Below are 27945 nucleotides of genomic sequence, written 5' to 3' on the forward strand. Positions count from 1 at the left end.
TAGCATTTGGACCAGCACAAAACTTTGCACTGAAAACTACTGAATTAAAACTGCTAGAGTTTAAGAAGCTCTTTCAGGGCAGTGGTAATTTGCAAGGACATTCTAGGATATCACAGCTATAAATATAATAATTATAATTATAACCCATAATTTTCTTTTCTTTTACAGTCATGGTAATAATGCAATAGTATAATATCTAATAATAAAACACTGTCAGGAGACACTCTTCTGTATGATGAGTACTTTTACTTTTGATAGTACATTTTACTGATAATATGTCTGTACTTTTACTCAGGATTTTTGATTGCTGGACTTTCATAATGTGGTATGGCTACTTTTACTTAAGTAAACGATCTGAATACTTTTTTTCATTATTATAAGTAACACAACCTTCCTAGTTTACAGGCTTTGCCTCCAAGCCAAACTCTTCAACGATACACCTGTAATGAATGTCTTAAAAAGCACAGGTCGACCCTTTAATGACGCATAGTTTACGCACTTCCCGGAAGTGCAGTGGGGACACAGGCCCCATCGATTCAACACAACTGCATACATAAGCATTTACTAATAATAAAGCTCTGTTTGTATGTCATTTTCATGGAGTACTATCGCTAACACATATGGAGTGTCAAGAGGAAAAGCCGATCATCTACACTATGGAAAACAAGCCGATTGTGACATGTGAGTGTTTATTAAAAGGAGACGTTCAGTCTTATTTTTTCTGGTCTTGACAGTTAGCCAGCTAGCTATACCCATTAGCGTTAGCTTGTTTTAGCTAGGCTAGCTGGTACCTGTATTAGCCAGCTTGTAGACGCTGCGTGTGTGAGACGATTGGCAGCGTAATTCCTATTTGTCAAGGGTATAATATTTTCATACTTATATACTGCACCGCTGTCTGGGCTCAATGTTCACACAGGGAAACGGTATCTCTTTCAGCTGGCTAGTAGCTACATTGATTAACAGGCCTAGCTAACGATATAACGTCACGGCTAGTTGCTGCAGTTTTGGGAAGTATATCACCTTGTTCCCTGCTTGACAGCCACAGTTTCCTCTGTTAGCAGCTCAGACAGCAGTCACCGCATGATGTTTGAGCATCGGGGTCAGTTTGCCATTCATAAATCGCTTGGAGTCTTATGGAAGCTGCTTGTAGGGGTTATTTTAGGAGCCGACTCTGGTTTTGGGTGCCAGCTTCACTTAACACCGCAGGCTGCTCCATTTTTAGGACAGAGTGGCCCAAAAGTGCCCCAGTATGGGAGCAGACACAGGCACTGGGAAGTCAGAATATGAAAGGGAATCATGGGTGTGAACAGTGGGATTTATTGGTGGATTTAAAATTTAAGTCACATCTGATAACACCTGAGGGGTTATGTTATGTCCTAACTCAGGTGAATGCCTCTGAACGCATCCTTGGTTACATTTGTGACTTTTGCATTGATGATTATATTCATAAATAAAGCAACTTAGTCTAAATGAATTAGCAGGGGCACATACATGTGGACAGTGGTGCAGAATGTCAGCCCATTTCTCTAAATTCTCTGACCTTAGCAAAGATGGCAAGTGAACAGTTATCTTTTCCATTTGGCAACTTTGTTTGGTGAAGGAACGGTTCAAATTCTAATTTGCTTTATTGTGGAGGGAATAATTAGGCAGAAGAGTCTTTGTTAAGATTATGGACATGACCTGACATGTTCTGGTAGCTTATTTCTGAGAGTTCAGTGTAATTACCAATGCCAAGTCTTAACTGTAAAACGGATAGTTACACAAGAGACACAAACTAAGGCTGAGGTAGAAAAGGGTATTTGCAAGACAGAATATATAATTAAACAGTGGGCAGTGAAATGTATTTTTAGGTTCACTGCGTAAGTCGCCAGTTGCCTCAAGATGGATGCAGAAAACACCAGAGTTCTGTGAGAGGGGTTAGAGATGCTACCATGAATGACCTCTCTTTCTATGTTTCTGTCATTGCTGCAGACTATACATATAGACCATACACCTAAACATTGATTTATAGATTTATGAATAAAAAGATTACGTTATGAATGTACAACTTTCACTGTCCCCAGCAAGATGAGCAGTCTTGAAGTTTTGCTATTATTTGTGTCAGATTGACTCACATGGTCACAGGGATTATATTTGTGTTTGCTTTGCAGGGTTGTATTTGATTGCAGTTTTTGATAGCCTGCACATTCATAGTCCAGTTTTATACTGTAGCTTTAAGACCTTGGAAAGATTAATGATATCATCTAACGCACACGGATGCATTAACTAAATGTGTGTACTGCTGTATTTTAATAATGCCATTCGGCTTCCAGTTTCAGATCAGAATACTGAATCACTCTCACTGAAAAGACCAGTGTTTACTGGCAGCCATGAACTGTAAGAGTGACCAGTTCATATTTTGTTACGGTGGTGATTGCTCATTCAAATTACTCAAATATAAAATACATATGTCAGAAAGCAAAACTCCACATCCAGTAATGTTTTTTTCATCTGTCCAGGTGTTAAGCAGTGGGCAGCAGACAGGCTAATTGATTTACAATGCAGCCAAACAGGACAAGGAAATGTGTTGGCCCATGTCCAGCACACTGGATTCAAATAGAGCTCACTGTGAGGTTTAAGTGCTGACGTTCATCTTGTAGGATGTATTAGGGTGTTTACATTAGCACTGGGTGAGCAGTGTAGGACCAGTAGTCCTGTTTACCCTTGGGGGCTATTTCTAAAATGGGCTTTATATGCAGTTCATTGGATGTGGCCCAGTTCCAGTGTAGCTTTAACAACTACTTCAGTCTCACAAGTCACTACTTATCAAAATGCACACAGCTACCATGAATCACAATTGAGCAATTTTGAAATGGAGCACCGGCTGTGAGATTGAAGTCATTTTATTGTTGAGCTGGACTGGATTCTACCAGTCATCAGTGGCAAGGTGTCGGCCTGGTTCACAGGACTGTTGATGATTTGGAGGATGGACCAACCTTAAAAGTGGATCCACACAGCATAGGAGACGTATGGGAGAGATTACTGACTGACTCTCATTCACACACATTCATCAGCTGATGAACTGCAATGTAAAACACCTCAAATTAAAGCTGAGCGTCAGCACCTTAATCTCGTAGTCATGTTTTCATTTTAAAATGTGCTTCCCATACTGAGCAGTATAAGATGATCTGAGGGGCAGATTTTTACTTGAAAGCACTGGTGAGGAGTGAGCATGGTGGTCTTTTCCTGGCCATCAGGGGTGACAAAGGTTTTGTTGAGTCCTTGATCTTTTCTGCTTTCTGACAGTTGAGCCTTTTATAGCTGTTGCTGAGTGTGTGTGTGTGTGTGTGTGTGTGTGTGTGTGTGTGTGTGTGTGTGTGTGTGTGTGTGTGTGTGTGTTAAAATGGCGCAGACTCTGTTCACCTAGGTACATGCTGTATGTAGAGATTACATAGTGATGATACAGGGTCTAAGGATAGAGGGTGTTGCATGCTGAGCAGATTGTAAAGCCCGCTGGGACAAGCGTGATGTAAATGTCATGACTTGAGCCGTCTTCACTCTGAAACTAAAAGCTCTTTGTAATGCAGTGAATACACAATACAGCATAGATTTGAGTCCTACTTCTTAAAAAAGAGGGATCGAGATGAGACATCACAGATGTCGAGATATCACACATCACACATATGTGTGGCTATTTTCTGTTCTCGATGGTTTTAAACAGCTGCGCAGAAAACTCTGTTTGTCAGTTCAGTCACACATTTTCAACATGAAGCTCCCTAAAGCACAATAAAGAAAGAAAGCATGAAATGTGTACAGAAATATGAATTGATTGCAATACAGAGCTTATTTCCAAAGCTTTCAAGTCAGCAGAAAAGACAGAAGTGACAGTTTAAAAAGTCAAATGAAATTTTTCCCCTAAAAAATGGGCTGGTGCTCCCAGTGTTATGTAGTCAGTTAGTCTGCAGCTTATATGCTGTTAAGTGACAAATCAAGTAAATCAGAAACAGTCAAGTAATGACCTGTGCCCAAGACATACAAAAGAAAAATACACATTTCTAAAAGTATCTGTCTGTTTTGGTAAGACATGAGAATTCATGCAGCAAACCCTGATGTAGACCAGAAGTAAGACAAGTTTACTGATTCAAGGAAGCACATCATGTAGATCCACAGGGCTGTTAAACAACAGAGGGAAGATAGCGAGGCAGTGAGCACTACAGGACGTTGACTCCTTCAATGTCTGATGGACTCGAGCCTTTGAGAAGAGAGTGCAACAAATCAGACTGTCCTGGCAAAACCACATTCTCAAAAATGAAGATCACATCTCAGCCTCTCTGTGTTTGCTGGATGAGTTTATCTGTGTTTTCATGTCTGTGACAAAGTTCACTGTCAGAGGTTTTCTTGATTCGTGTGGTTTAAAAGCATACGGACTATAGCTGATTTCTGTCTTTCTGCCAGATTTGTCTTTTTAAGTATTCGTTGTAGCATTTTTCACTTTGTACCGTTATGTGTAACCTCCATGTCCCTTTACACTGAACCCTTGAGAAGTCAAATGGGAAGAATTTGGGGTACTATAACAAAATCAGAGAGCTCATCTTTTGCCCAGAGTTATTTTTATGAGGACAATGGGTAGGATTTTAATTTCCGCGTGAGCCGTTTGAGTTCTTCATTTCTGACCTAATTTTTGAACGGTCTTTGTCCTGCCCCTTTCATCACAGGTGCGGGAGACCAGAGCTTGTTTACGTCTCTCTATACCTCATTGGCCCAACAACTTCCCAGGGAGCCAATGGAGTGGAGGAGGTGAGTATTGCCCTGGTGAATGCATGATGGAAAAACATAGTCATTTAGTTTAATTTTCACTTTCTGTTCCCACCGTGTGAGGGAGAGGTCAGAGTGGTCTGTGGTCATTTTGGAGGATGTAGTGGATGGGCTGCTCTTGAATATTTGTACACTCCCATTAATCACACATAATCACACCACACAATGTATTTTACATTTTTTATATAGCCACAATAATAACCACTAAACATTACATGCATGAAATATTGAAGTAAAAGACAAGAAGCACATAGGAAGTAGTGAGTGCAGGATGTACAGAGATATAAAACTGTTCATTAACTGTTTGAATAGTAGTGGTGCTGTGTTCAGGGTCAGAGACGCTGTGCCTCGTTCCCTCTGCTATCCTTTTTTATATGATGTCTGTATTGATATTCCCTTTAAGGTTATTACTTATTAGTGCCAAGAAATTTGAATGAGCCAATGAATGACATCAGAGATGAGTATCAGAGTTTTGATATGTGACATACTTGCATTTAGATGTATTTAGTAGGAGATTATTGACCATGACCAGGGTAAATTTATCGCTACACTATTTGTCCCATGCTTTTTGGAGTGAGATTAATAAGGCTGAATGAACACAGCCCCGGGGGTTATTGTATTGAAGGTTAAAGGGGAAGGATGTAATAGTAAGTTAACAAAGCAGTTTATCAAACAAGGAATATAAAACAGATAAATTAGAAATACTTATGGAATTGATAAAGGACAGTATTAGTCAATGACTATGACAATAAACTGAATTTTCCTTTCAACACTTTTAAACTAAGTTTCTGAGAAAGCTGCTGATCCAGTGACAGATTCAAGGGTTGGTATTTATTTTAGAGCTTGACTGTGTTTATGGGGTTGAATGTGGAGCTTAAGTCTATGAAAAGCCATATTTTGTCATGGAGCAATGAAAACAATATTAATCGTAAACACCATGTAATTGATCCTATAAAACCCTGCCTTCTTGTCTGTGCAGGACGTACGGCCGTGCACCAAAAATGATCCACCTTGAAGCTAATTTTGTCCAGTTTAAAGAGGAGCTCCTCCCCAAGGAGGGCAACAAGGCTCTCCTCACCTTCCCCTTCCTCCACATCTACTGGACTGACTGCTGTGTGAGTAGCTTAAAACACACACACACACACACACACACACACACACTTTGCACAACAACCTCAATCATGCAGTCACTCAGTAATTTAATTAACAGTACTGCTGGGAAACATTAATTATTGTGCGTTATCAGACTGAGTTACGATACGAGGAAGGCTTGTTTTAACATTTTGCAGCTCACAGTTCTCCCGAAGACAAACTTCTTGTTCCAGTGGGACAATAAACGACTGTTCTATTAAATTCGACTCTATCGACTCGAGTGCTATTGTGTTGACAACCCTACTCTATCTTTGGGGTCCTCAAGTTGATTAAAAGATCTATAATGACTTTGTGAACATTTGTTTTGTGTTTCAGTGTAGTCCAATCCACAGCACAGATGATGTTATTGTTATATAGTTGCATGATTGATGATTTGATTTGTGGTAAGAAAAGCTTCCTGTTAACTAAGACTCATGACAAATATGCTGCTGTTTTATGGTCATTATCATGAATCTGACATAATAAATATAAAGACACATCAATGAGAACACTTTTATTGTGTGATCAGTTATGTTTTACGTGCAAATTCATTGATCACAGAGAGTGGTGGCGGCACAAAGTCTGCTTTTTGAATGTTGCTGCTACCCGACGTTTTCTGTCCAGAAAGTCACAAGAGCAGAATCTTGATAAAGTTTGTTTATTCCACGTGTTCTGGAGGAGAGGCAATGTCTGCTTCTCTACCCTCCAAGAATAGATGAGTGCTTATGGGCGCCCTATCTGGGCAAAAGTAGGTCACAGACAGCTCTGTATGCAAGATATGCAAACTCGTATTGTGAGATATAAAAGTTCACTGAGTTAAGATCATGGTGGCATAACTCCTTCCCACTGTGTGTGAAGCTGTATCTTCCCTGTCTGTTTTCAATTGTGTGTCAGCATTTTTTACGAGCTCAGTTTTGTGGAGTGAAAACGATCATCTTTGTATGGATAGAAGGAGAAAATAATACGTTTTCAAATGTATCTGCAATATTGTGCACATGGCTTTCTTGCACTTGTTTGGAGTCTGCAGCCTAAACTGAACTTGACATCTACTTTGCAAGGCAGCTTCGGGGATAGTAGACGGGAGAAAAACAAGAAGGGAAGCAGGAACCTTCTGCTGCTGACTGAGCAGCTGGTTAGTTTAAGGAAGTGCTGTCATCAGCTCGTGACTCATGACATTTCCTAAGGACTGTGCCTCTAGTGTGGGAGTAGTGAGCCTGTATGTGTATTCAGTATGGACACAGTAACATTAACACCTGCACAGTATTACAAGTCAATACAATAGACCTGCAATGAAGACTATGTGAATTTTGCAGCCGCAGAGTGGACTCCTTTTTAAAGGGGAGGATGTAAATAAAGAGGTAAACTGCGGCATTTAAACAGGTGGAGGCTGTCCTGCTGGAAGACGTGTAAGAAAGCTAAATGCAGAATCGGGGAGATGTCAGTCAAACACAGTCTGTGCACGCTCACACAGTCTTGACAGTGTAAGTGGACTGAATGTGGCAGCAAGTTTGGGCTGCAGGTTCCCCTTTTTTTTCTACAAGGAGCAGCAAGTCCTCTGCACACTGCAGGCCAATATGGCAGGTGGTGAAGACAAGTTAAAACCATCGAGCTCTGACCTGGACAGGCTGTAACCAACCAGTCACATCTGTATTTGTATGTAAATAATGTGTGCGTTGAGAGGACAGTCCGACAGATCTGATCAGTATGACTGAAGACACCTGTGTAGGTTTTCCGTGGGTGTGTATAGCCATAAGTTATACAGAAGTCAATCCAGACCTTCAGTGGCACAGTTAAATAAATGCTTCAAAGATAAGAGGACTAAATTAATTAATTTCTATGAACGTGATTGCGCGTGCAAAAATGATCCTACAAACTGTAACTTAAAGTGCACTTCCAAAACATCAGCAGGGCGTCACAACATTCAGGAGCCTACAGGTTAATATCGTCATCATAAAATGTAAACTTGCTGGCCAGGATTCCTTTTGTAGTTTCCGTCCTCTGATATCGTCTGATGTGGAAACTTCCTCATTCAGTGCAACATGCAGTCACTTAAAGGAGAAGCATCTTTTCCTTTTCCTCCATCATTTTTATATGACTCTGTTTATGTGAAAAATGACTCTGTTTATGTGAAAAACATCTGTGTTGTTTTTACTTAACATGCGGTATTCTCTCATATCTTTCAGATAGGATTCCTTCCACCTATAATATTCATGTTTTAACATCATTTTGGGCGTTCACATGAGGCAATCACAGTGACAGGATTGTTTTCATCAACCTCCTGCTGTAAAGAATTATATTTCATATAATAATAAATGTATTTTCCTGAATTGTAGGATACGGAGGTCTATAAGAGCTCGGTGAAGGAGGACATGATGCGCTGGCAGAACAGCTTGCGAACTCACAGCTCAGCAGACTGGGTCATCATCGTCGTGGAGACCAACGATACCAAGAAGAAGAACAAGACCAACATCCTGCCTCGGTCGTCCATCGTGGACAAGATCCGCAGTGATTTTTGCAACAAGCAGAATGACAGGTGAGGACACTCCTCCCCTATAAACAAGTTGATTCAGGTGAAACAATGAAAATGAGAAGTTGACTGACATAAAATTATTTGAAAACAATTTTGACAATCTTTTAATTAAACACCAAATATTCTGTTTCCAGCTTCTCAAATATGAGCATTTCCTGCTTTTCTCTGTTTTGTAGACTAAATGATAAAACAGTTATATTGAAATTTATTTTATTTATTGTATTAACATTAACCCGAAAATTAAGAGAATCATTTATTGCTGCCCTTTTCATATGTTCTCACAGCTGGCAACGTAACCCCTGCTGAATATAAGAAACCATGTTGATTCAACCTTCCCTGAGTATATAAAGGTTGTTGCTCTTTGACGCAGGTGTGTGGTGCTGTCAGATCCTCTGAAGGACTCGTCTCGGTCTCAGGAATCCTGGAATTCCTTGTTGCTCAAGCTGCGAACTCTCCTCCTCATGTCCTTCACCAAGAACCTGGGTCGCTTCGAAGACGACATGCGTACGCTCCGAGAGAAACGCACCCAGCCTGGCTGGAGCTTCTGTGAATACTTCATGGTCCAGGTACCCAGAAAACCAACAGACATGTGGACTTTAGATGTTGTGATCGGGTTGTCTGCAAAGAAAGAGAGGCAGAGGCTGTGTCATGACTGAAACTGACTGGAGTGAAAAGGCATAAAAACATGTGTATGCCCCTTCACGTAAACTACAGATTTTATATCCGCTGTTTCTGTGTCTTTTAAATACAGATAATAAAATGAAATCAACCTCAGAAAGCTCAGTGGGGCTCTCAGCCTCAGTGTTGATGGTGTTGATGCTCTCTCTAAGTCTGCCTTGTCTGCAGTTGTAGATTACGGTGTTTAAGTGTTCAGTTCAGGTGTGTCTCACAAGTGTGTGTGTGTGTGTGTGTGTGTGTGTGTGTGTGTGTGTGTGTGTGTGTGTGTGTGTGTGTGTGTGTGTGTGTGTGTGTGTGTATGTGTGATTGTGCAGGAGGAGCTGGCCTTTGTTTTTGAGATGCTGCAGCAGTTTGAAGATGCCTTGGTCCAGTATGATGAACTAGATGCTCTTTTTACCCAATATGTTCTAAACTTTGGAGCTGGAGGTAAGTAACCACGACTTAATGCTATGGTTGGTTTCAATATAGAAGTCCTCTCTAGTAAAATAAACATGAGCTTTTTCTGTTTCCAAGATCAAAGGTCCATTCTAGTTTTAGGTTTTGTCTGACGGGTCTGTTTCTGTCCACAGATACAGCTAACTGGCTTGGCTCATTCTGCGCCCCAGTGCGCAGCTGGAGCGGCTTGTTGCTTCGGCGGCCCATTGACATGGAGAAGAGGGATGGGATCCAGCGTGGGGAGGCCAGCCTGTTAGATCTGAGGAGCTACCTTTTCTCCCGCCAGTGCACCTTACTCATCTTCCTCCTGAGGCCCTGGGAGGTCACCCAGAGAGCCCTGGAGCTGCTGCACAACTGTGTGCAGGAGCTACGCCTGCTGGAGGTAAACACAGTCCTACAATGCCATTATTCATGTACTTTATACTTTAATCAACATGTACTTTATACAGGCTGAATACCAAATTGTAAGCTCTGGCTTGAACAAGCTACATAAGTTCATCTCTTTGGAAATATGAAAGTGTTTATCTGTGGAATGTTTAGAACTCACTAGGCAAGAGGTCAGATAATCTAAATATACCTAAATAATTAGAAATCATCGTTATCCATACTGTGATGGATGGACAACGAACCTACATTGAACACTTAAATGTACTGAACTGAAAGTGTCACTCATCATATATGTATATGTTGTTGCTCTTGTTGTTCAGGTGTCGGTGCTGGAGGGGGCTCTTGACTGCTGGGTGTTTCTCAGCTGCTTGGAGGTTCTGCACAGGATCGAGGGCTGTTGTGATCAGGCCCAGTTAGCTGCAAACTGCTCGCATACTGTCGGGCTGTGGGCTTACGCGACTGACAAGGTAACAAAAACTACTGAATCATGTAGCTTCAGCTTTGGCCACTTGTGTAACTTCCAGGATGTGTCATGATACCTGGTTCATTTGAAACATGCTTAATTTGAAACAGACATAGAAGGAAGGAAGCTTTCAATACAGGTCGTCTTCACGCATTATCTGTCTCCATCAAGCTGTTAAGACTATTGATAATGTATAATGTGCACGTGATTTTCTTCTGTGTAATGTTGCAGAAAATTCATGTGTCTGTCCAAGTTTGGTCACTTCGTTCAAGTTAGAGCACGAGAAAACTAGAAGATCTAGACAACAATGAATGTTGTCAGTAAAAAGCATTTATACTGGTGCGTGGCAGGAGTACCTTTCTGACTCTGGCATTTAAGAGGATGAAATTATTTACTCATTCATTTAAATAGTGAGCAGTCAATATCGTATATATGATATAGTTTTCTCCAAATGAGAAAAGTGTTTTCATAATTGAATCATTTTTTCCTGTTTGCCTTCTCCAGCTGAAGTCTCTGGGGGAACTCTGTGGCCTGGTGTCAGAGAAGGGACCCACATCTGAGGACCTGAACAGGACTGTGGATCTGCTGGCCGGACTGGGAGACGAGAGGCCTGAGACTGGTGAGTTTTCAGACTCTGCTGTTAAATGAAATGAGTGTAATGTTAGAAAGTATTTTCAAGTCCTGCTGGCTGGTAATGAGACCATTAGTCAGCTTGGTGTGTCAGGGCCTTTAGGGTTGGAGTTTCCTTTTCACTGAAAGAAGTCCGAGCTTGTTTGACCTATCATGTTGGTTAAGGTGTAATGAAGAAGCTTGACTCTTATTTGAAAGACGATAGATAACTATCTGTTCCTTGTTTTTTATTTCCCTTTGTCTTCCTCCACAGTCAACAGTTTGCAGAGCCCTTACAAAAAGCTGAAAGAAGCCTTGTCGTCTGTGGAAGCTTTTGAAAGACACTATCTTGTAAGTCAATTTCTTGCCACAGCTTGATGTTGTATTTCAGTCGTTGGCAAAGCAGGATGTTAACACATTCTTTAAATTCCTGTCCTAATTTTTAAATCATTTTTTTTCTGATGTAACCTCCTGGAAACCTCAGTGGAAAGCATTCAGTTGATTATCTTTCTCCTCTCTTCTTCTTCCCCTCCCTCTCACCCTCTTCCTCCACCATGACCACCTTGTTGGCCTCTTGTTGCATCAGGAACTCTCTCATGCTGCTATGGAGATGTACAGGGCCATCGGCCGGCTGAGGTCTGCCAGACTGGTGGGAAAAAGCCTGGCTGAGTTCTACATGTAAGGAAACCTGCTTGTTCCATTGGGGCACACATGGGTCTCAATATCACCTCAAAGGCTTTGCACATCCACACTGGTATTTTCAGTTGTTCTGGCTGATTAGGCCTCTTCTCCAGAACTGTCAATCAGTCACTGCTTATAAACGTAAATAAATGAATAATGTGGTACCATGGGTGTGACAGGGTTTTAAAATAAATGTGAAGCCAGAAAAGTGCAGTTGAAATTAACATTTCGAAAACATTCATTAGAGGTCTAACTCATCATACAGTGACCGGTTTCTTTTTGCTGTGTTTAGACATACTGTAGATTGAAGGGACTTTAAAGAGCAATCAGCTGATGCCAAACACCAGCTAATAGCAGAAATATATTTTGATCTGCAAAATGATACCTTTTACAACAGTAGAAAAAAATGTGTTTATGCTAAGTGACAGTCTCTATCTGTAATCTCTATCTGTTGTCTGCTTTTACTTTGGTCTTTAGTTTTTAAGTATGATTTGAAAGATATGTAGACAAGCACACATTCTGTCAGTAATCTCTATTTCTGTTGATGTGAAAAACAAGGTGATATATTTGTGTTTGTTTGTGTGTGTTTGTTAGGAGGAAGGGGGATCCTGAGCGGGCAGAAACCTTTTTACAGGAAGCTCTGAAGTCGTATGTATCAGAGGGATGGAGCCTCCCTGTCACTCACACCAGGAAACAGATTGCTGAGTGTCAGAAGCTGCTGGGCAGAACTGAAGAGTATCCTTCAACTCACCAACCAGGAGTGCCGAGATAAAATTATGAGAGCAAATAAGCCTCAGGGTGCAAGATGGTCCTGCAGGCCTTTTTTTTGTTAATACCCTAAAAGATATGGGATGGTTTTAAGGTGCCTTTTGATAAAGAATTACATACTTTGCAATACAAGTCGCTCCATGAGGTAGTGAAAGATTCAGATATAAATAGTGTATACATTTTTTTTATAATGCTCTAACTTTGAGAATCAATACAGTAATCAGCTTTGAGTCATATCTTTTCAGTCAGGGTTAAAGTAGGCCATTTGCGGTATAAAATCTTAAAAGTTAACAAAGGGTTTCTGTGTTGACCTGATAAAGGTGCTGTTCCTGCACCAGTGCACTGTAGTGTTTGGTTTCCTTTACAACCCACCGCAGCTACTTGCAAACCAGTGCCTTGTTGGCTGGTGATGTGAATCTGACCACAGAGGAGAGGAAGCACTTTTGTCAAGAAATTCTGACTTTTGCTGGCAACTCTGGAGATCAATGTAAGTGATCATCACTGATACTAGTTGATCTTTACAACACAACACTTAAATTATCTATAATAATCTTATATTCTCTGTTCTATATCATCAGTCTGTGATGTTCAGTGCTTTCTATGGGTCGTGTGCCCCTTTTGCTTCAACCTACCACCTCTATTTCTACCTCAGTTGATGACTGGGAGATTTCACACAATGATTTTAGATAACCTCAGTAGAGGATCTGAACTTGTTGCTTTTATTCAACAGAGGCCACATGGCCTATGAAGCTACCTAGCCAAATAATTGATCAATAGTTGGCTAGTTTTTGTCTGTGATCACTTCCAGTTAACAATTTAACCACTGTTAACCAATTCATCTGGAGGCTGCAACAGTACTTGGGTATACTTTTTCTTGGGTTACCAGTTAATCAATTCCAGGCGAATCTAACTTCACTTAACAGTGATGATTATGTACTTCAAGGTGTCTCAATATTAGAATCAGTGGAGGAAAACACCACTTCATTTTGTGTTATAGGCAGCAAAGCGGGTCCAGGTCTATAAACAAGCGTTGGTGTTTCCCCATTTGCAGTTGCTCTTTCAACATGAATAGGCACGAAAAGTCCTGAATTACATCCTGAGGAGCACATTGACCACACAAGGTCCATCCATACACTAGGTTTCGACCTAGTCTTGTTCTTGTAAACGGCAAAATATGTACTCCATTAACACCAGATTTTATTTTGTTTCTCCACAGCTCAAAAAGTGACTCTCAGCATGAGTGTTTTTTCTCAACTCACGCGGCTACAGTTCCGTCCAGCCACAGCCTCGGTGCACTCTGGAGCCGTCCTGCAGGTGGAGCTCACGCTGCGATGTTTTATGCCCGTGTCAGTGCGCATACAGCAACTAGCAGCTAGCATTCACTTTGACCTGGAACGTGGAGGGACTAATGGAAGGTGTAAGGGAGCTCAGAGACAAACAAACCCAGGGACAGTAGAGTTTAACCAGGGTAATTCGTCAGCGGGTCCCCCCTCCTCCTCAGCCGCCGGTCCCCCGTTGGAGCTAGACGAGATTCAGGACAGGAGTCCTTCGGACAATTCTCTCAACTCTACAGGAGTGGTGTGTAAAAACACTCATCTGGTCATGCGTCGTCATGACAGCAACTCGCCACCGGACACGCCCAACTGTGTCAGCCCTCCTGCTGTTGCCATAAAGGAAGGAGGACAGATGCTGAAAGTGCAGGATGTAACGTTAGAGCCCGGGAACAACAGCATCATATTCACAGCACCAGTAAGAGACACTTTGCTTCTGCCTCAAATGAAAAAACTAAAATGTGACCTTTTGAAATGGTAAACTAGTTAATTGGTGTTTGACATTCAGAGGGGAGATTGGGAAGTAACTGTTTATTGTTTTTTAATGCGTGTTTTTCACCCCCCCTCAACCTTTGCCCATCTGTTTATAAAACTTGCCTCTTATTTTCTTACTTTCCGTCTTTTCTGTTGTCTTTTCTCTGTTATCTGTAGAGTGGACAACCCGGTACTTACACGTTGCGTCAGCTGTATGCCACAGTGGGTCAGGTGCAGTTTGTGTTGCCTCATATTTACCCGTCAGTCCAGTATGAAGTCTATTCTCAGGAGCCCCAACTCACCGTGGAGCCTCTCACAGGTCTGATTTTTTTGTATGATGGGTGACATGAATGCTTAAAATCTGAGGTTGTGGTTTTTGTTTCATGTTTCTTTGCTTGCACATCATGAAGGTCATTTCATAAAACAATACAATTACACGTTTTTACTCAAGCATATTGATTTCTCTTGACCATAAGACCATCACCTGCAAAGCTGTGACCCTCACAGAATAAAATAATGTGATGCTTTTCTGCCTGCATTTTGATTTCGTTTTTTGAAAAAGGAGAATTTCTTCAGCATGCATGAACTGGAGGTAGTTCAAGTTCAGTATTTTGCCAAATACTGATTAAAACATAAAATGTCTATTGATATTTAGCAACAGATTTGGATTTATAACCAGTTCTTTTGTTTTAATGACAAACTGTGGTCAATTGTGCTTCTACATGTTACTGATCATAATGAATATTTAACATATCATGTTGAAGTTTCACCTGAGACAGCGCTTGCTTCAGACATATCACATTTATGATTATATGTAAACCAGGTTGCAGCATGTACGTGTGTGTGACCGTTGCTCACTGTAGTTGTGTTTGTGTTTTCAGAGCCACTGTTGGCCGGGCTGCCTCAGATAGTGAAGTTCACTCTGTTGACGGGTCACTACGCTGTGAAGAAAGGAGACGCTCTGCAGCTCAGCAACACAGACACCATGCCCATCCTGCCCTCCACCAGCTGCTCCGCCCGCATCACCAACCCTGCTGCAGGTCAGTTAAAGGCTTTATCTGAATCCATCCATTAAGTACAGAGGATTCAAATATTTTAAGGGGTTATCTCTGACACTTAGGAGTAGATTTACTTATTTCAGTTTTGGGTTTAGTTGAACTTCAATTGATTTGTACTCGATAATTGATTTGATTCGTGAAATCCATGTCTCTGAAGTCTTGTTGTGCACATGACCACATGTAAAAACCATGTTTGAAATCTGAAACTTTGTGAACTGGTTTTCTCTTAATCACCAGAGTGAAGCCATTTTTCTTGTGAACATAATGTTTAATAAATCAGGTTCCTGTATAAAGCTGGTATTTGCGATCCTATAAACATACTGATGGCTTCCTTCTCTGTCTGTCCCCTTCCTGTGTTCAGAGTTGGTGGGTGAAAGCGTCCTGTCCATCCAGTCGTCTGAGAAGGTGACCAGCATCAGTCTGCCCCCCACCCCTCCTTACCACACTCTGGAGTTCCAGCTGGAGGTTCTGTGCGTCATCCCGTCCGGGTCCGACCGGCCCGCCAATGAGAGGCTGACCAACGGCGAGGTCCGCCACCGACCACGCAGCTACAGTCACCCAGACACGCCCATGACCGCCATCGACCAGAGGGTAAAGTCCTTTAACAAAGACTAAAAATCTTATATTTCCAGGTTCTAAATGTCAGGATTTGCTGCTTTTATTTTGATGAAGGGCTTTAGGATATTGCAACAGACTTTTTGTCCCATGATACTTCTAGAGATTTGATAGTCTTGCTGGTGTCTGTCCATAGATGTCTATCGACTGTCCATGGTCGATCTATTCCACGCTGCTCGCCCTCACCTTTTACATCCCCTTCAAGACCAAACACTCACTGCTTTCTGCTGGTAACAGGTGAGCCTCCATTCTCATACAAAGGCCTGATTGTGTCACAAATAAAAATATTTTCTAAAGAAAATATAAAAGGGAAATTCTTACCTAACCTTGTTCAAAAGATGGTACCATTTTGTATTGTATGTTTATCAGTGGGAATCTTTGGGAAATTTGTTCTTTCACACAAAATCCTCAAAATGTAAGAATCTGTAGTTTACTTATTTAAAATTAGCATAGCATTCTTTACCATGTACATTCCCCAACCTCGACCTTTGACCTGACCCCACAGGAAGTACATCCAGGTGTGTGTGCAGAATGTGTCAGATGTGAACTTCACGCTGGCAGAAGTGAAGCTGACAGAGAAGCAGCATGCGTCACTGGAGCTGCAGTCCCTCAACACTAAAACACAACAGGTGAGCAGAAAAAAAAACACAGTGACCACTTTGTTGCCATCCTCATTTATGGCCATGAACTCTTGGTAGTGACAGAAATAATGATTGTGTTTCCAAGCAGCCAAAATTAGTTTCCTTAGCGGGGCTGAGCCGCAGGGAGAGGGTGAGGAGCTTTAGGATTTAAAATGGCCAACTGGTCAGGATGTGTCCCTGTGGAGGAATTATCTGGAAGAAAATCAGAAGTGACAAATACCAAGCAAGTAAAATGATCTATCCAGTCAAGTGTACTCTTTACCATGAGATGGCAGTTCTACAGAATTCTGTTTACCTGCCGAAACAGGAAGAAGAGATGTTACAGTTCTCCAGTTGATCTATTGCTTAAAGTTTGAGATGTAAACTTTTTGAAAACAATCTGAACACGTTAATGTGGACGGAGCCCCGTTTGTCACATCTCCCATGTGTTGGTTTCGTTTAAAAGAACATCAAAACTACGTCAACCATTACTTCAAATGTTTCATTGTGTGTGTGTGTGTGTGTGTGTAGCTCTTGTGCAGTAAGCACAGCGTGTTCTGCTTGTGGGAGGTGAGGTGGAAGGACGACCTGCCCTCCTGTCTCCAGTGTGTTTTCTCTGCCAACTTCTCTCCGCTCAAGCAAGACATCTCTGCCTTCAAACCCTTCCACTACCAGTTCCAGCTCGAGAGAGTCACTGTAAGTCCACTTCAACATTTAGTTTTGTTCCTTTGCTCCAAGAGTTTGAAAAGTGAAGCTGTAATTGTGTTGTCAGTAGCTCAAATATCTCGATCTTTTTGAACATGGACATGCAAATAAAACAAGGGACAGCTGTTTATGTTGTGCAGGATAGGATGAAGTAGGAAAAATGGTTGCAATGTTTCAAATGGTGCAATAAAGCCAATGTATGACAAAACACATGTACTGTACTATTTTGTGAGTTCTAGATTTTCTAAGCACTCCTGCAACAATGAGAGACCTTCCCTCCGTGAATAACTGTTTGATGTTTTCAGACGTTGTACAGCGTGAGAGCGGAGATCTCGCCTCCTGCTGGTGAGCAGCACTGTCGCTCTGGTTTCCTCTGTGGGCTGGAGGTGTGTATAACACGACTGACTGAACCTGCAGAGGGAGAGATGGGAGAGGACAGCAAGACCGACACTGATGGCCTCAAAACCACCAAACTTCTGTATGAAGGTATGTCTGGTAAAAGGCTTCTAGTCTGGGGTTTCCAAAATGTGTATGTATGTTCATATTTAGTCATAGTGAGTCTGCGACTTCAGCTTGTGTGTGTGTGTGTGTGTGTGTGTGTGTGTGTGTGTGTGTGTGTGTGTGTGTGTGTGTGTCCACAGTGGCTGACAGCAGCAGTAACTGGGCGGTGTGCGGGAAGAGTTCAGGGATGGTGTCGATGCCTATGACGGCCGACGCTACCCACAAGGTGCAGATCGAGGTGATGCCGCTGTTTGCAGGACACCTGCCCTTCCCCAAGATCAAAGTGCTGAAGTACCTGCCTCACACTGCAGCGGTGGCCATTCAACCAGACCCCGGTAAGACCTGGAGACCTCAACCTCCTGGAAAACAGTAGATGCACTGCTTTTGAATTCGCTGCCACCCTATTTGTTATGTAGCAGAAAAAGAAGGGATGCCACTTAAGAGTCATTCGATCAGCAGACATGATATTGAATCTCTGATCCAACAGCAGCAAGTTGTTTTTTCAAGCTGTGAAAACGCTGCTCATTAAGGAGGAGTTGTACAAAGATGTCCTAAAGGAGTAAAAGGCAGTTAAAAATCAACATGTTAACCGTCAACATTCAGTTATCATTCTGGGCCAGCTTTAAATTTATCTTGGGACTGCGAGTGGAAATCACACCGGTCCGTCAGTAACACTGAAAAGAAGAACATTGTGATTTAGCAAAGCCACTTCCACACAAACCTTCTGCTATAACAGACATATTAGATTTGGTAGAATTGGGGACTGATAGTTAGCGTTCTGTGATCTGTTGGACTGTTCATCATCTCTAGATCTCAGCAACGAAGTTGTTGAGTAAAATGTAATTGTAACAGAAATGAGTGATGGTCAAATCTAGAAACTAGACTATGGGATGTTAAAACAAGAACAACAATAAAAAAGAGAATCTTTCTTTCATTATAGCAGATGGACTTGTTGATCTTTGGCTCGTGCCCTGTGGACGCTCAGTAATTTATTTTCTTCTTGCCGTCCTCAGACAGCTGCGTGGAGAATGACAGCCTGTCCCTGCTGGACAAGACGCTGGACGACCAGGGGGACACTGCGAGCATCCGCAGCCGGGGCAGCGTGCACTCTGTGGGCAGCGGCGACCAGCAGCAGAAGGGAGTAGCCATGCCGCGTCTGGAGCCCTTCAGCCCCGGACAGGTGTTCAACCATAGCCACACACGGCAGGTCCTGGTGCTGCCTGCCACTGACGACCACATCATGGAGGTCAACGCTACATGACCCTGGTGGCGAGACCACCTGCCCCCTTCTTATAGAACTGAACCCAGGCCCTGGATGGACTCTGCTGAGCTTTTGCTCTGGGGCAGATCGGGTCCATGAGTCCGTGTTGAAGACCGCTGCAGGTTGCCGGTATGGACTCACCCCTAAGCATGAAACGTTCACATCACTGGAGACATTACGGACTAGAGACAGTGACGAGCCAATGACATCTGCTGATACAATTTAAATAAAGATTTTTCTTTGCCATACTTTGTACATAGCTCATTGGATGGATTTATAGGTATAAATATATAAATATATATATGGACTGATCGATCAGATCGGCGCCTGTCGCGCTCCTTCGAACTGAAGAATCACAGTCCTGATTGTCCCATGATGCACCAAAGCCCTAGATGTGTGTGTACGCCTCGATCAGCGACTCAAGTACTGTAACTTTGACTGAGTGTGTCTGGCTGTAAGTGCTGTCCCTCTCAAGCAGTCCCCATTTTTACATTTGAGACTTTTGCCGAGTTGCAAAATAAGCTGCTGTTTTCATCACAAATATTACAGAAGTCAAAACACAAACGCTATAATCCTCACAGACTCTTCTGTCCTGCCGATACAAAAAAATAGTCCCTCTGGTGTATGTTGAGGTATATTAATTCTGGGATCAGACTGCATAATATCAGCCTGATAAATTCCTTCCTGTAATGAGGTTTTGTTAAGATGAAGCTTTGGAACATCTAAAAAATGTTGCAGTTTGGTAAAAAAAAACATGATTAAAATGTACATTACTATACACTGTGCTAAATATCAGTTTTATAGAATAGTTTTTGTGCCTGCAGGATGGAAAAGTCTTTATTATTATGGAGATATCTTGCAATAAGATTTATTAAATAACTTAATTAAAACAGCGACTTATTCTCTCTGACTCAAACGCAAACATCAGCACAAAATTCTCAAATGTGACACCATTGATGACACGTGTGCGTGTGCATGTGTGTGTGTGTGAGTGTGAGAGTGAGGGTCTGTGTGTGAGGGTCTGTGTGTCTGTGCGAGTGTGTGTGATCAGGTGAGACTTTTAAGTAGCCAGTGCTCATTGTCTATCTATTGTCTTACCTATCAGTGGATTGTTCATGTACAGTGTGTGTATATTTATTCTGCGTGCGTGTGTGTGTGTGGGGTGTGTGTGCGTCGCCAAATCCGTGTCCAAGCTATGCACACGTACGGTTAGGTGTTGAATAGATGAATTAATTAAGTCATTTATTGGATTTATTCATTTGTTTTATTTGAAAGGATGAATGTCAGCTGCTCCTGCCCCCCCCCCCCTCCCCCCCCCCCCCCCCCCCCGGCGCGCACACACAGTGTAACTACAGCCTCCTGCTCCTCTTTGACCACTGTACATACTGAACTGTAAATAATGATTCAAATCAAAATCATCTTTGATTGCCAACTATATTAAAAAATCATTGGAACTGACTCGATGTGGTGTTTATAGCAGCCTCCACTCTTCTGGTTTCAGGCTTTTCACCAGGTTTCTGAACCTGACGGCAGGCTTTTGCTCCCATTCAGTCATAAGAGCATTAGTGAGGTCCAACACTGATGTTGGGAAAAGAGACCGGGCTCGTAGTCGGTGTTCCAGTTCACCTCAAAGGTGTTGGATGGTGTTGAGGTCAGGACTCTGCAGGCCAGTCAAGTTCTACACCGAACTCCGAAAAACATTTCTTTATGGATCTGACGTTGTGAACAGGGGGGGCCCTGTCATGTTGAAGAACGAGAAAACTGGTGACACAAAGTTGGAAAAACACTAATGTCTGAAATATTATTGTACGCTGTAAACTTGTGGCCATTTCGTGTAACATGTGACAAACGGACAAAATATACACAATTGATGAACTGAGTCATTTTTGAAATGTTTATTTTTTATGGATTAAGTTACCAAGTCCTTGTGCCTCATATTCAGAAAAACATTCCAACTTTCTTTTGTGCTTAAGGAGAACAGTGACAACACTGACTTGCAAAGACTGAGCTGAATACTGAGGTCTGCTGCTCTCAACATGGGGGTCAGGACCCTCTGAGGGGTCCCGAGATAAATCTGTGAGCTTACAGGATCAGGGATAAGAAAGGTGTTTTCTAATTTTTGCTTTTTGTTGTGAAATATTGGATGTTTTTACTGCATCAAGCATCTGAAAATCCTTCAAATGACTCTGCCTAAAAAGGAAAGTTCACTTTTTGGTTGAACTATAAACTTTGTTAAAGTGTCACAAGTCAGAGCCGCTGGGAACCACCGCTTCATATACATGACAATACAAGTGAAACACACACTGGATCAGTTAGGGAGATCTGAGTGGTTGTTCAGTTTGTTGAATTACAGTAAGGAAGCACCTAAAATGGACACTAGGTGGCGTAATAAACTCTGCTGGAGCGCATAAAGTGCTGTTCAGTTCAGCTCTTTTTCTGTTGAGTTTGGTTTGTGTATCTCCGGCCTCAGTCTCCTCATCTCATGTGAGTGAACTGTATACTTTGGTTGTGGATGGACACGCTCATTAGTAGTGCGCAGTCATGTTTGATACTACCACCTGGGGGAGCCAGTCTTTTTTCTCTTCTACCCAGAGTGTTTGTGAGGGGGATAAGAAGGGTGAAACAAGGAGTGGCTGAAAGTTGAAAACAAATTAATTTAGATGTAAAATGCAGGTGAAAAAGAAGAGAGAAAGATACATTTGTGGTCTACAGAGGATGAATCTCCTGACTTTAGACAGTGGTCTCAACTAGTGAGGTGATTGTCCTGAGTGACCACGACTCTACATCTGTATTGATGCTGCATTTGACATTTTCAAATGTAGTATTTGCTGTTTGAGCACGTCGTTGGAGCATGTACCTCAGTGGACAGCAGACTCTGAAGGCAGATATCAGATATTTTTAATTTCATGTATTTATTTACTTATCATTTGGGTGAAGTGACCCTTTAATCAGTTAAACAGCTTTCTATTCTAAGTTTTTCATCTATAACTAGTTGTTAAGGGGTGGATTGGAGACATTACAGGGCCAGTGAACTCTTACACATTTATTTACAAAAACATCATTCAACAGTGTTTTAAAAAAAGAAAACCTCATGTCCGGTTTTGCAGAAATCTGCGTGTGTTGATTTCTGGGGGCCAGACCTGGTATCAGTCTGCATGTGTTCCCGCCCCCCTCACCTTATCTCCGGCCTGTCTGCCCGCTTCTCATTAACATAATCATGCAGCTGCACACCGGGAGGTTTCACAGGTTAAAACAAACGTCCTGCGCTCTTCAGGAGCAGCGTTACAGGCGAAGAAGAGTTCAACCCAACATGAGGCCACACATGACTCCTCTGCTGCTGCTGGCGGTGTGTTTACTCGGCGTGTGTGCTCTCTCACATGTGGATGAGATGAAGAGCCAGGAGCGGCTCTTCCTCAGCTCCCTGGGGCTCTCCGGGAGGCCCCGACCCGCGGGGGGCCACCAGCCCCGGCGCCAAGTCCCCTCCGCGCTGTGGAGGATGTTCCGGAGGTCAGAGAACATCCAGGCCCAGGAGAGCGACCCCTGTACGGTGTCAGAGTACGGAGTCCGCGGCAACATCATCCGATACGTGCAAGACCAAGGTAGCCAGACCATATTTCTATGATTTTATATATTTGTATATGTATAATGTTGATGGTTGTAAAGATCCCATATGCTCATAAACCCAGAAAGTGCAGTTGCTTCTGCATGACCAGAGATCAAATGTGAATTGTATCTTTTAAATCTTCTAATTCATTTCAGTTACTCTTAATCAGTTAATCAAATCTGGCTCCTCAGTCCACAGTGCATTGTCCCCCTTACAGAGGATCCCTTAGCTCCCTAAGCCCTCAACTTTCCCAGATAAAGACTTGAAAACAAAGTCAGAAATCAAATTATTTTTTATTAAGTGTTTCACATACAGTTCTTAAAATGTGCACATTTCATTTTTGAATAATACATGTAATTCATTGTTTTAGATAAAATCTGACTTAAACGTCGGAGAAACACCTAAAAAATGTTGTTTCCTGTTCCGCTGTAGAGCTCACATGGCAGCCACATCTAAACCTTTTATTAGAAATTCATTTTTTTTGCAACACAACACAAGTTTGTTTGTTTGGTGACACCTGAAGTTGTTAAACATCCTCCTGGTTCCATATTCTTTATATATGTTCAAATCTGTTTATAATTGTGTCATCATGATCGTCCATAGTGTCATTTCATTATGTTGGTCTATTCTGTGCACACGACATCTCTTGCATGTCTGTCTGTCCGTCCTGGGAGAGCGACCCCTCCTCTGTTGCTCTTCCTGAGGTTTCTCCTCATCTGAATCGAGGGTCTAAAGACAGAGGGTATCGAATGCTGTACAAAAGACATTGACTTGGCAAGTTGAATATGAGACTACGTCCAGTACATCAAACATATCATTCAATTTTGGTTAAAGTTGAATAACGAAGCACAAATGGCATATTTTATTAATCATGTTTTAATCATCACGTTGTAAAAACTGTAACTGGCTCCAAACATTCACATGTTGCATGTGTGATGTGCTTCTGCAAAGCTTGCAGGCTCATAACAAAACAGGTCCAGGTCCAGTCATTTGCACACATGTATGAGAAAGAGAATATATACTATTATTTATTGATCAAAGTGTTAATAATAACAACACACGTTTAGTTTAAAAAGGATGAAAAAAGCTAAGGTGTTTGCACGAAGTCATAGCACAGATGTGCTTCAGTAAAACTGTCCGACCCCAGCGTGTGTTTGAGAGGGAAGTAATTGGTCATGACATATTATTCTTGTCTGTTATTTAGATTATCATGCCGCCCGTCTCCACTTAAATAAAAACCCTGATAAAGCCCAGACAAACTGTAATGTCCTTGTTAAAATGCTCCTCTCCCTGCTGGTGTGTTGCAGGCAGGCTGGTGTCCGGCTGGAGCAGCAGCTGTCAGGCCTGTCTGGAGAAGCAGCTTTTCTTCAACATGTCCGTCCTGCAGCCCGTGGAGCTGCTGTCTCTGGCTCAGCTAGAGATCAAGTTCCACTGGAAGCCCTTCAGATCCGCAGAGATCCTGCAGGGGCCCCGGGCCCTCAGCGTGTCTCTGTATAAAGTGATTCGAGCCACGCTGAGGGGAGCCAATCCCCAGGCCAACCGCAGACTCCTGCTATCCCAGTCGGTCCAGCTGCAGCCTGAGCCCACCTCCATCACCATGGACCTCACCTCGCTGGCGGAGAGCTGGCGCAAACCGGGACGCAACTATGGTTTGGTTTTAGAGCTGCTGCCTCTCAGCGCAGATCCAGAAGAGCTTCTTTCTTTTCACCCTGGGAACTCCCTCCCATTGGAACCAGCCTTCAACCTGCCGCTGGTCCAGGCCTCGCTGGTGGCCGTGTCCCTCAACCCTCACCAGTGTCGCTCCAGACAGAGAAGAAGCGCCGTCCACCTCCCCGTGACACCCAGCAACGTGTGCAAGGCCCGCCGCCTCTACATAGACTTCAAAGACGTGGGCTGGCAGGACTGGATCATCGCTCCGCAGGGCTACATGGCCAACTACTGCCACGGCGAGTGCCCGTTCCCGCTCAGCGAGAGTCTGAATGGCACCAACCACGCCATCCTGCAGACCCTGGTGCACTCCCTGGACCCGCACGGCACGCCACAACCCTGCTGCGTCCCCATCCGCCTCTCCCCGATCTCCATGCTCTACTACGACAACAATGACAACGTGGTGCTTCGACATTACCAGGACATGGTGGTGGACGAGTGCGGCTGTCGATGAGGTTGGTGGACATTTCTGATTGGCCCCTTGACTATCAAATATCAACTAGTTAACTTTTTAAGCTTCTTGGTCCAAAGAGTCTCCTTTTCTAGTTCTACTTTATTAGGTTTTCAATGTACAATGTTCTTTGCTGTCAGTGATTTTAAAGAATTTAAAACATGTATTTGTTTGTTCTCACAGAAGTTTAGACATATCTTTTAATATGAAGGTTGATGTTAATAAAAATTGCAATAAAGCTGCACTGGAGGACTGAACTGCCTAATTTTAGTGGAGCTTTCTTTCTTTCTTCACTGATCCACACTCTAGATCAGAGGTCTGAAGATCAAATGACCTGGGGGCCACAGGCAAGGTGTTTTCTTTCAGCAATACATTACAACTATATACTGATGACGTCATTTCTAGTCGGTGAGAGAGGAAGACATCCCGCACCATCTTTATTCTTACATTCTTTATTTGGATCCCCATTAGTTTCCATAGAGTGGTCACCAAACAGTAAAAACAAATGACACAGTATCAATAAAACAAGAAAAGGATCAACAAGCCATATATACAGATCAGAAAATGAGTGAAATGACGTGCATTATAACACATGCAAAGATATTGAATAGAAAGAATAGTAGCCTACAATAGAAACAAAAACAAGGGTTCCAAAACATCAATAACGAAAGTCACACCTATCTATTCACTGCTTATTGTGGATTTTAGTATAGAAGTAAAATTCAGCAGCTCATTGACCTGAAATCTTCACATAACCACACGTACGTTCGGACTTTACCGGTCAACATTGTTTTCCTGTATTTTAAATGCTTCACTGACGGAGACCAGCTACTCTTTTATCTACTAAAGGAGAAATTAACTCTCTTATCTCACCTTCCTGCCTGATAACACCCCCGCCGCCTCCCTCACCGAGCCAGACAGACCGCTGGGGTTGCCATGACGACGGCCGGTCACCACAGCAACCGGGAGAGGCTGACAGGTTGTAGCAATTAGTGAGAGAGAGCGAGACGGAGAGAGTTTGGGGTGTGAAGGAGGAGAGAAGAAGAGACCCAAAGAGCAGTTTTATGACTCCCTGAATGTTTCCCTAACATTCCCAAAGGGTTACGGAAACGTTACTTTGAAAAACATGTTTGGTAGCGAGTTTTGTTAAAGGTTACCAGACTTTCTTTCTTACGCTCCCAGGTTATGAGAACATTATTGGCCATTTCTGTTATTGAACGCTCTTGAAACATTCTAAAACGCACACTACTAACCCGTTAAACTTTAGATTTTCCCCTTAAATTTAGAAAAAACTGTCAGTACTGTATCATATTATTCTGCTTGTTACTGACTGACTCAAATATTGTCATAAATATTCAAACCCAAGACAGAGGGAAATGTTTTTAATGCTGCAACATGTCAAATGGAAATATTTAAGATGACGTGAGCATCATTTCATACACATTTCCCTAAAATACAACTTATTTCAGGCATTTTTGGTATCTTTGGGATCTCGACTGGAAGTTAAAATTAAAGAACAGTACGTGGCAATGCGTTATGTTTGGAAATATAAAACCATCCAAAGGTACTTTAGAGCTTAGGAGGTTGAGCTAAGTGATGTCTGATGCACGTCTTGTAGACAGACACATATGAAAACATGCAAAAGAAAGCTTCGAAAATGTAATGTTCGTAGTGAATATGGCAGAAAACAATAAACTTGGTGCTGACAGTGAAATTAACATTACGGCAGGAAAGTGGAGCCACTAGAGGGTCCTTTTCTTTTTACACAACGTAATAATGTTCTAATGTTACTCTTCCATAACCTTCCTCACCGTAGACACATTTAAAGAAGATTAGTCAAAATCTGTGTAGCAGTGGCTGAGATATCTTAACTTTTAGTCCCTAGTATGAGTCAAGCTCCAAAAACACTGAATCCCACATTTCCCATAATGCAACCAATAGAGTTACCTTCATATGTAAAATCAGTGGCATGCCCCTTTAAGCATAGTGGCAAGTTGTTTAAAATATATATTTTTCCAACATGTGCAGATTACATATAATTGTTGTTTCCACAGCAATTTAATTGCAATATTTCAACATGTAGTAGGACCTATAATATATATATATATATAGTTGTTTAAATGACTCACATTATTTTCTTGTTTTCACTCTATTGTGATTGAAAACGTGACTTTCATTTTATTTTGTACAATCAGTACAGTTGTCTTGCTGTAGCCACAGAAAATCAATCCAAACATCTCTTAAGATTAAAAGCTGCTTCATCTGAAAGCAGTGAAGTATTTCCTTTTCCTTTAGGGTTTTTGTTTTTTTGCATCCCTTTATTCTGTTTACTGTTCTGCCAATTTTCTTAATCGTATTGTTTTCTTATTCTCCTCTGATGTGTAACATAAGTGAAACAGGAGATGAATGAAAGAGAGAGAGAGAGAGAGACAGAGTGCAGCAGTAAAGAGATAGACAGGAAAAGGAAGAAGCCTCAGGCTTTTCAACAGTACTTTGCTGTCAAAGACAAAGTCATTTCCACTTCACCCTCTGGGGCCCATAATACACACTCTATCTCTAACAGTCAGACTCACTGAAGTGTTTTCCTTCCTGTCTCTAAAACTAAAACGCTCGCTCTCTCTCCTCCCAAATGAATCTTCACTCAGATAACTTTAAGATAACTTAAATTATATTTAAGCGCCAAGTCAGCAGTGAAGCCTGGGGACAACCTGAGCTTCTTCAACACTCTCAGAAAACACGATACCGAGTTGAACCTTTTGTCACCGGGTCTGGGACAAAAGGTGCACGTCTGTCTTTAGCCACGCTATCAGCTGTATAGAGGGCAATGTCGGCCGGTCGGCTGGATTGCCATGAGATTTGGGACCGATAGCCGTGGTCTCCAGAGGATGATCCCCTGACTTTTCCTCTAGCGCCACCATGAGGTTGACATTTGTGGTTTTGAGTGAAATGTCTCAACAACTATTGGATTGAACATGAGATTTGGTTCAGACCTTCATGCCCCCCTCAGGGTGAATTGTAATAACTTCCTTGATCCCTTAACTTTTCATCTAGCGCCATCATCAGGTCCAGCTTTTAATGTGTCCAATACTTTGGTTTACTAATTGACTTTCCCATCAGCCTCAGCTGTACTTTAACGTTGCAT

The 27945-nt window shown here is 42.2% G+C and overlaps 2 protein-coding genes across 2 annotated transcripts; both read left to right on the forward strand.

Annotated features, from left to right (window-relative positions):
- Positions 1 to 620: 620 nt before the first annotated feature.
- On the forward strand, positions 621 to 20324 carry trappc10 (trafficking protein particle complex subunit 10). The gene is made up of 23 exons (XM_070914562.1): positions 621 to 681; positions 4695 to 4776; positions 5774 to 5909; positions 8259 to 8458; positions 8826 to 9021; positions 9448 to 9559; positions 9703 to 9950; positions 10276 to 10422; positions 10923 to 11037; positions 11302 to 11378; positions 11614 to 11705; positions 12303 to 12443; positions 12854 to 12963; positions 13693 to 14225; positions 14459 to 14600; positions 15163 to 15321; positions 15701 to 15930; positions 16091 to 16191; positions 16460 to 16583; positions 17106 to 17270; positions 17585 to 17765; positions 17921 to 18115; positions 18794 to 20324. The coding sequence occupies exons 1-23, from the start codon at positions 621 to 623 to the stop codon at positions 19039 to 19041; spliced, it is 3795 nt and encodes a 1264-aa protein (XP_070770663.1). The 3' UTR covers positions 19042 to 20324.
- A 2027-nt stretch (positions 20325 to 22351) lies between these two features.
- gdf3 (growth differentiation factor 3) lies at positions 22352 to 24806 on the forward strand. Its single transcript, XM_070915219.1, has 2 exons — positions 22352 to 22640; positions 23953 to 24806. The coding sequence occupies exons 1-2, from the start codon at positions 22352 to 22354 to the stop codon at positions 24804 to 24806; spliced, it is 1143 nt and encodes a 380-aa protein (XP_070771320.1).
- The last annotated feature ends 3139 nt before the right edge of the window (positions 24807 to 27945 follow it).

Source organism: Enoplosus armatus, chromosome 11 (assembly GCF_043641665.1).
Source record: "Enoplosus armatus isolate fEnoArm2 chromosome 11, fEnoArm2.hap1, whole genome shotgun sequence".
Lineage (NCBI taxonomy): Eukaryota > Metazoa > Chordata > Actinopteri > Centrarchiformes > Enoplosidae > Enoplosus > Enoplosus armatus.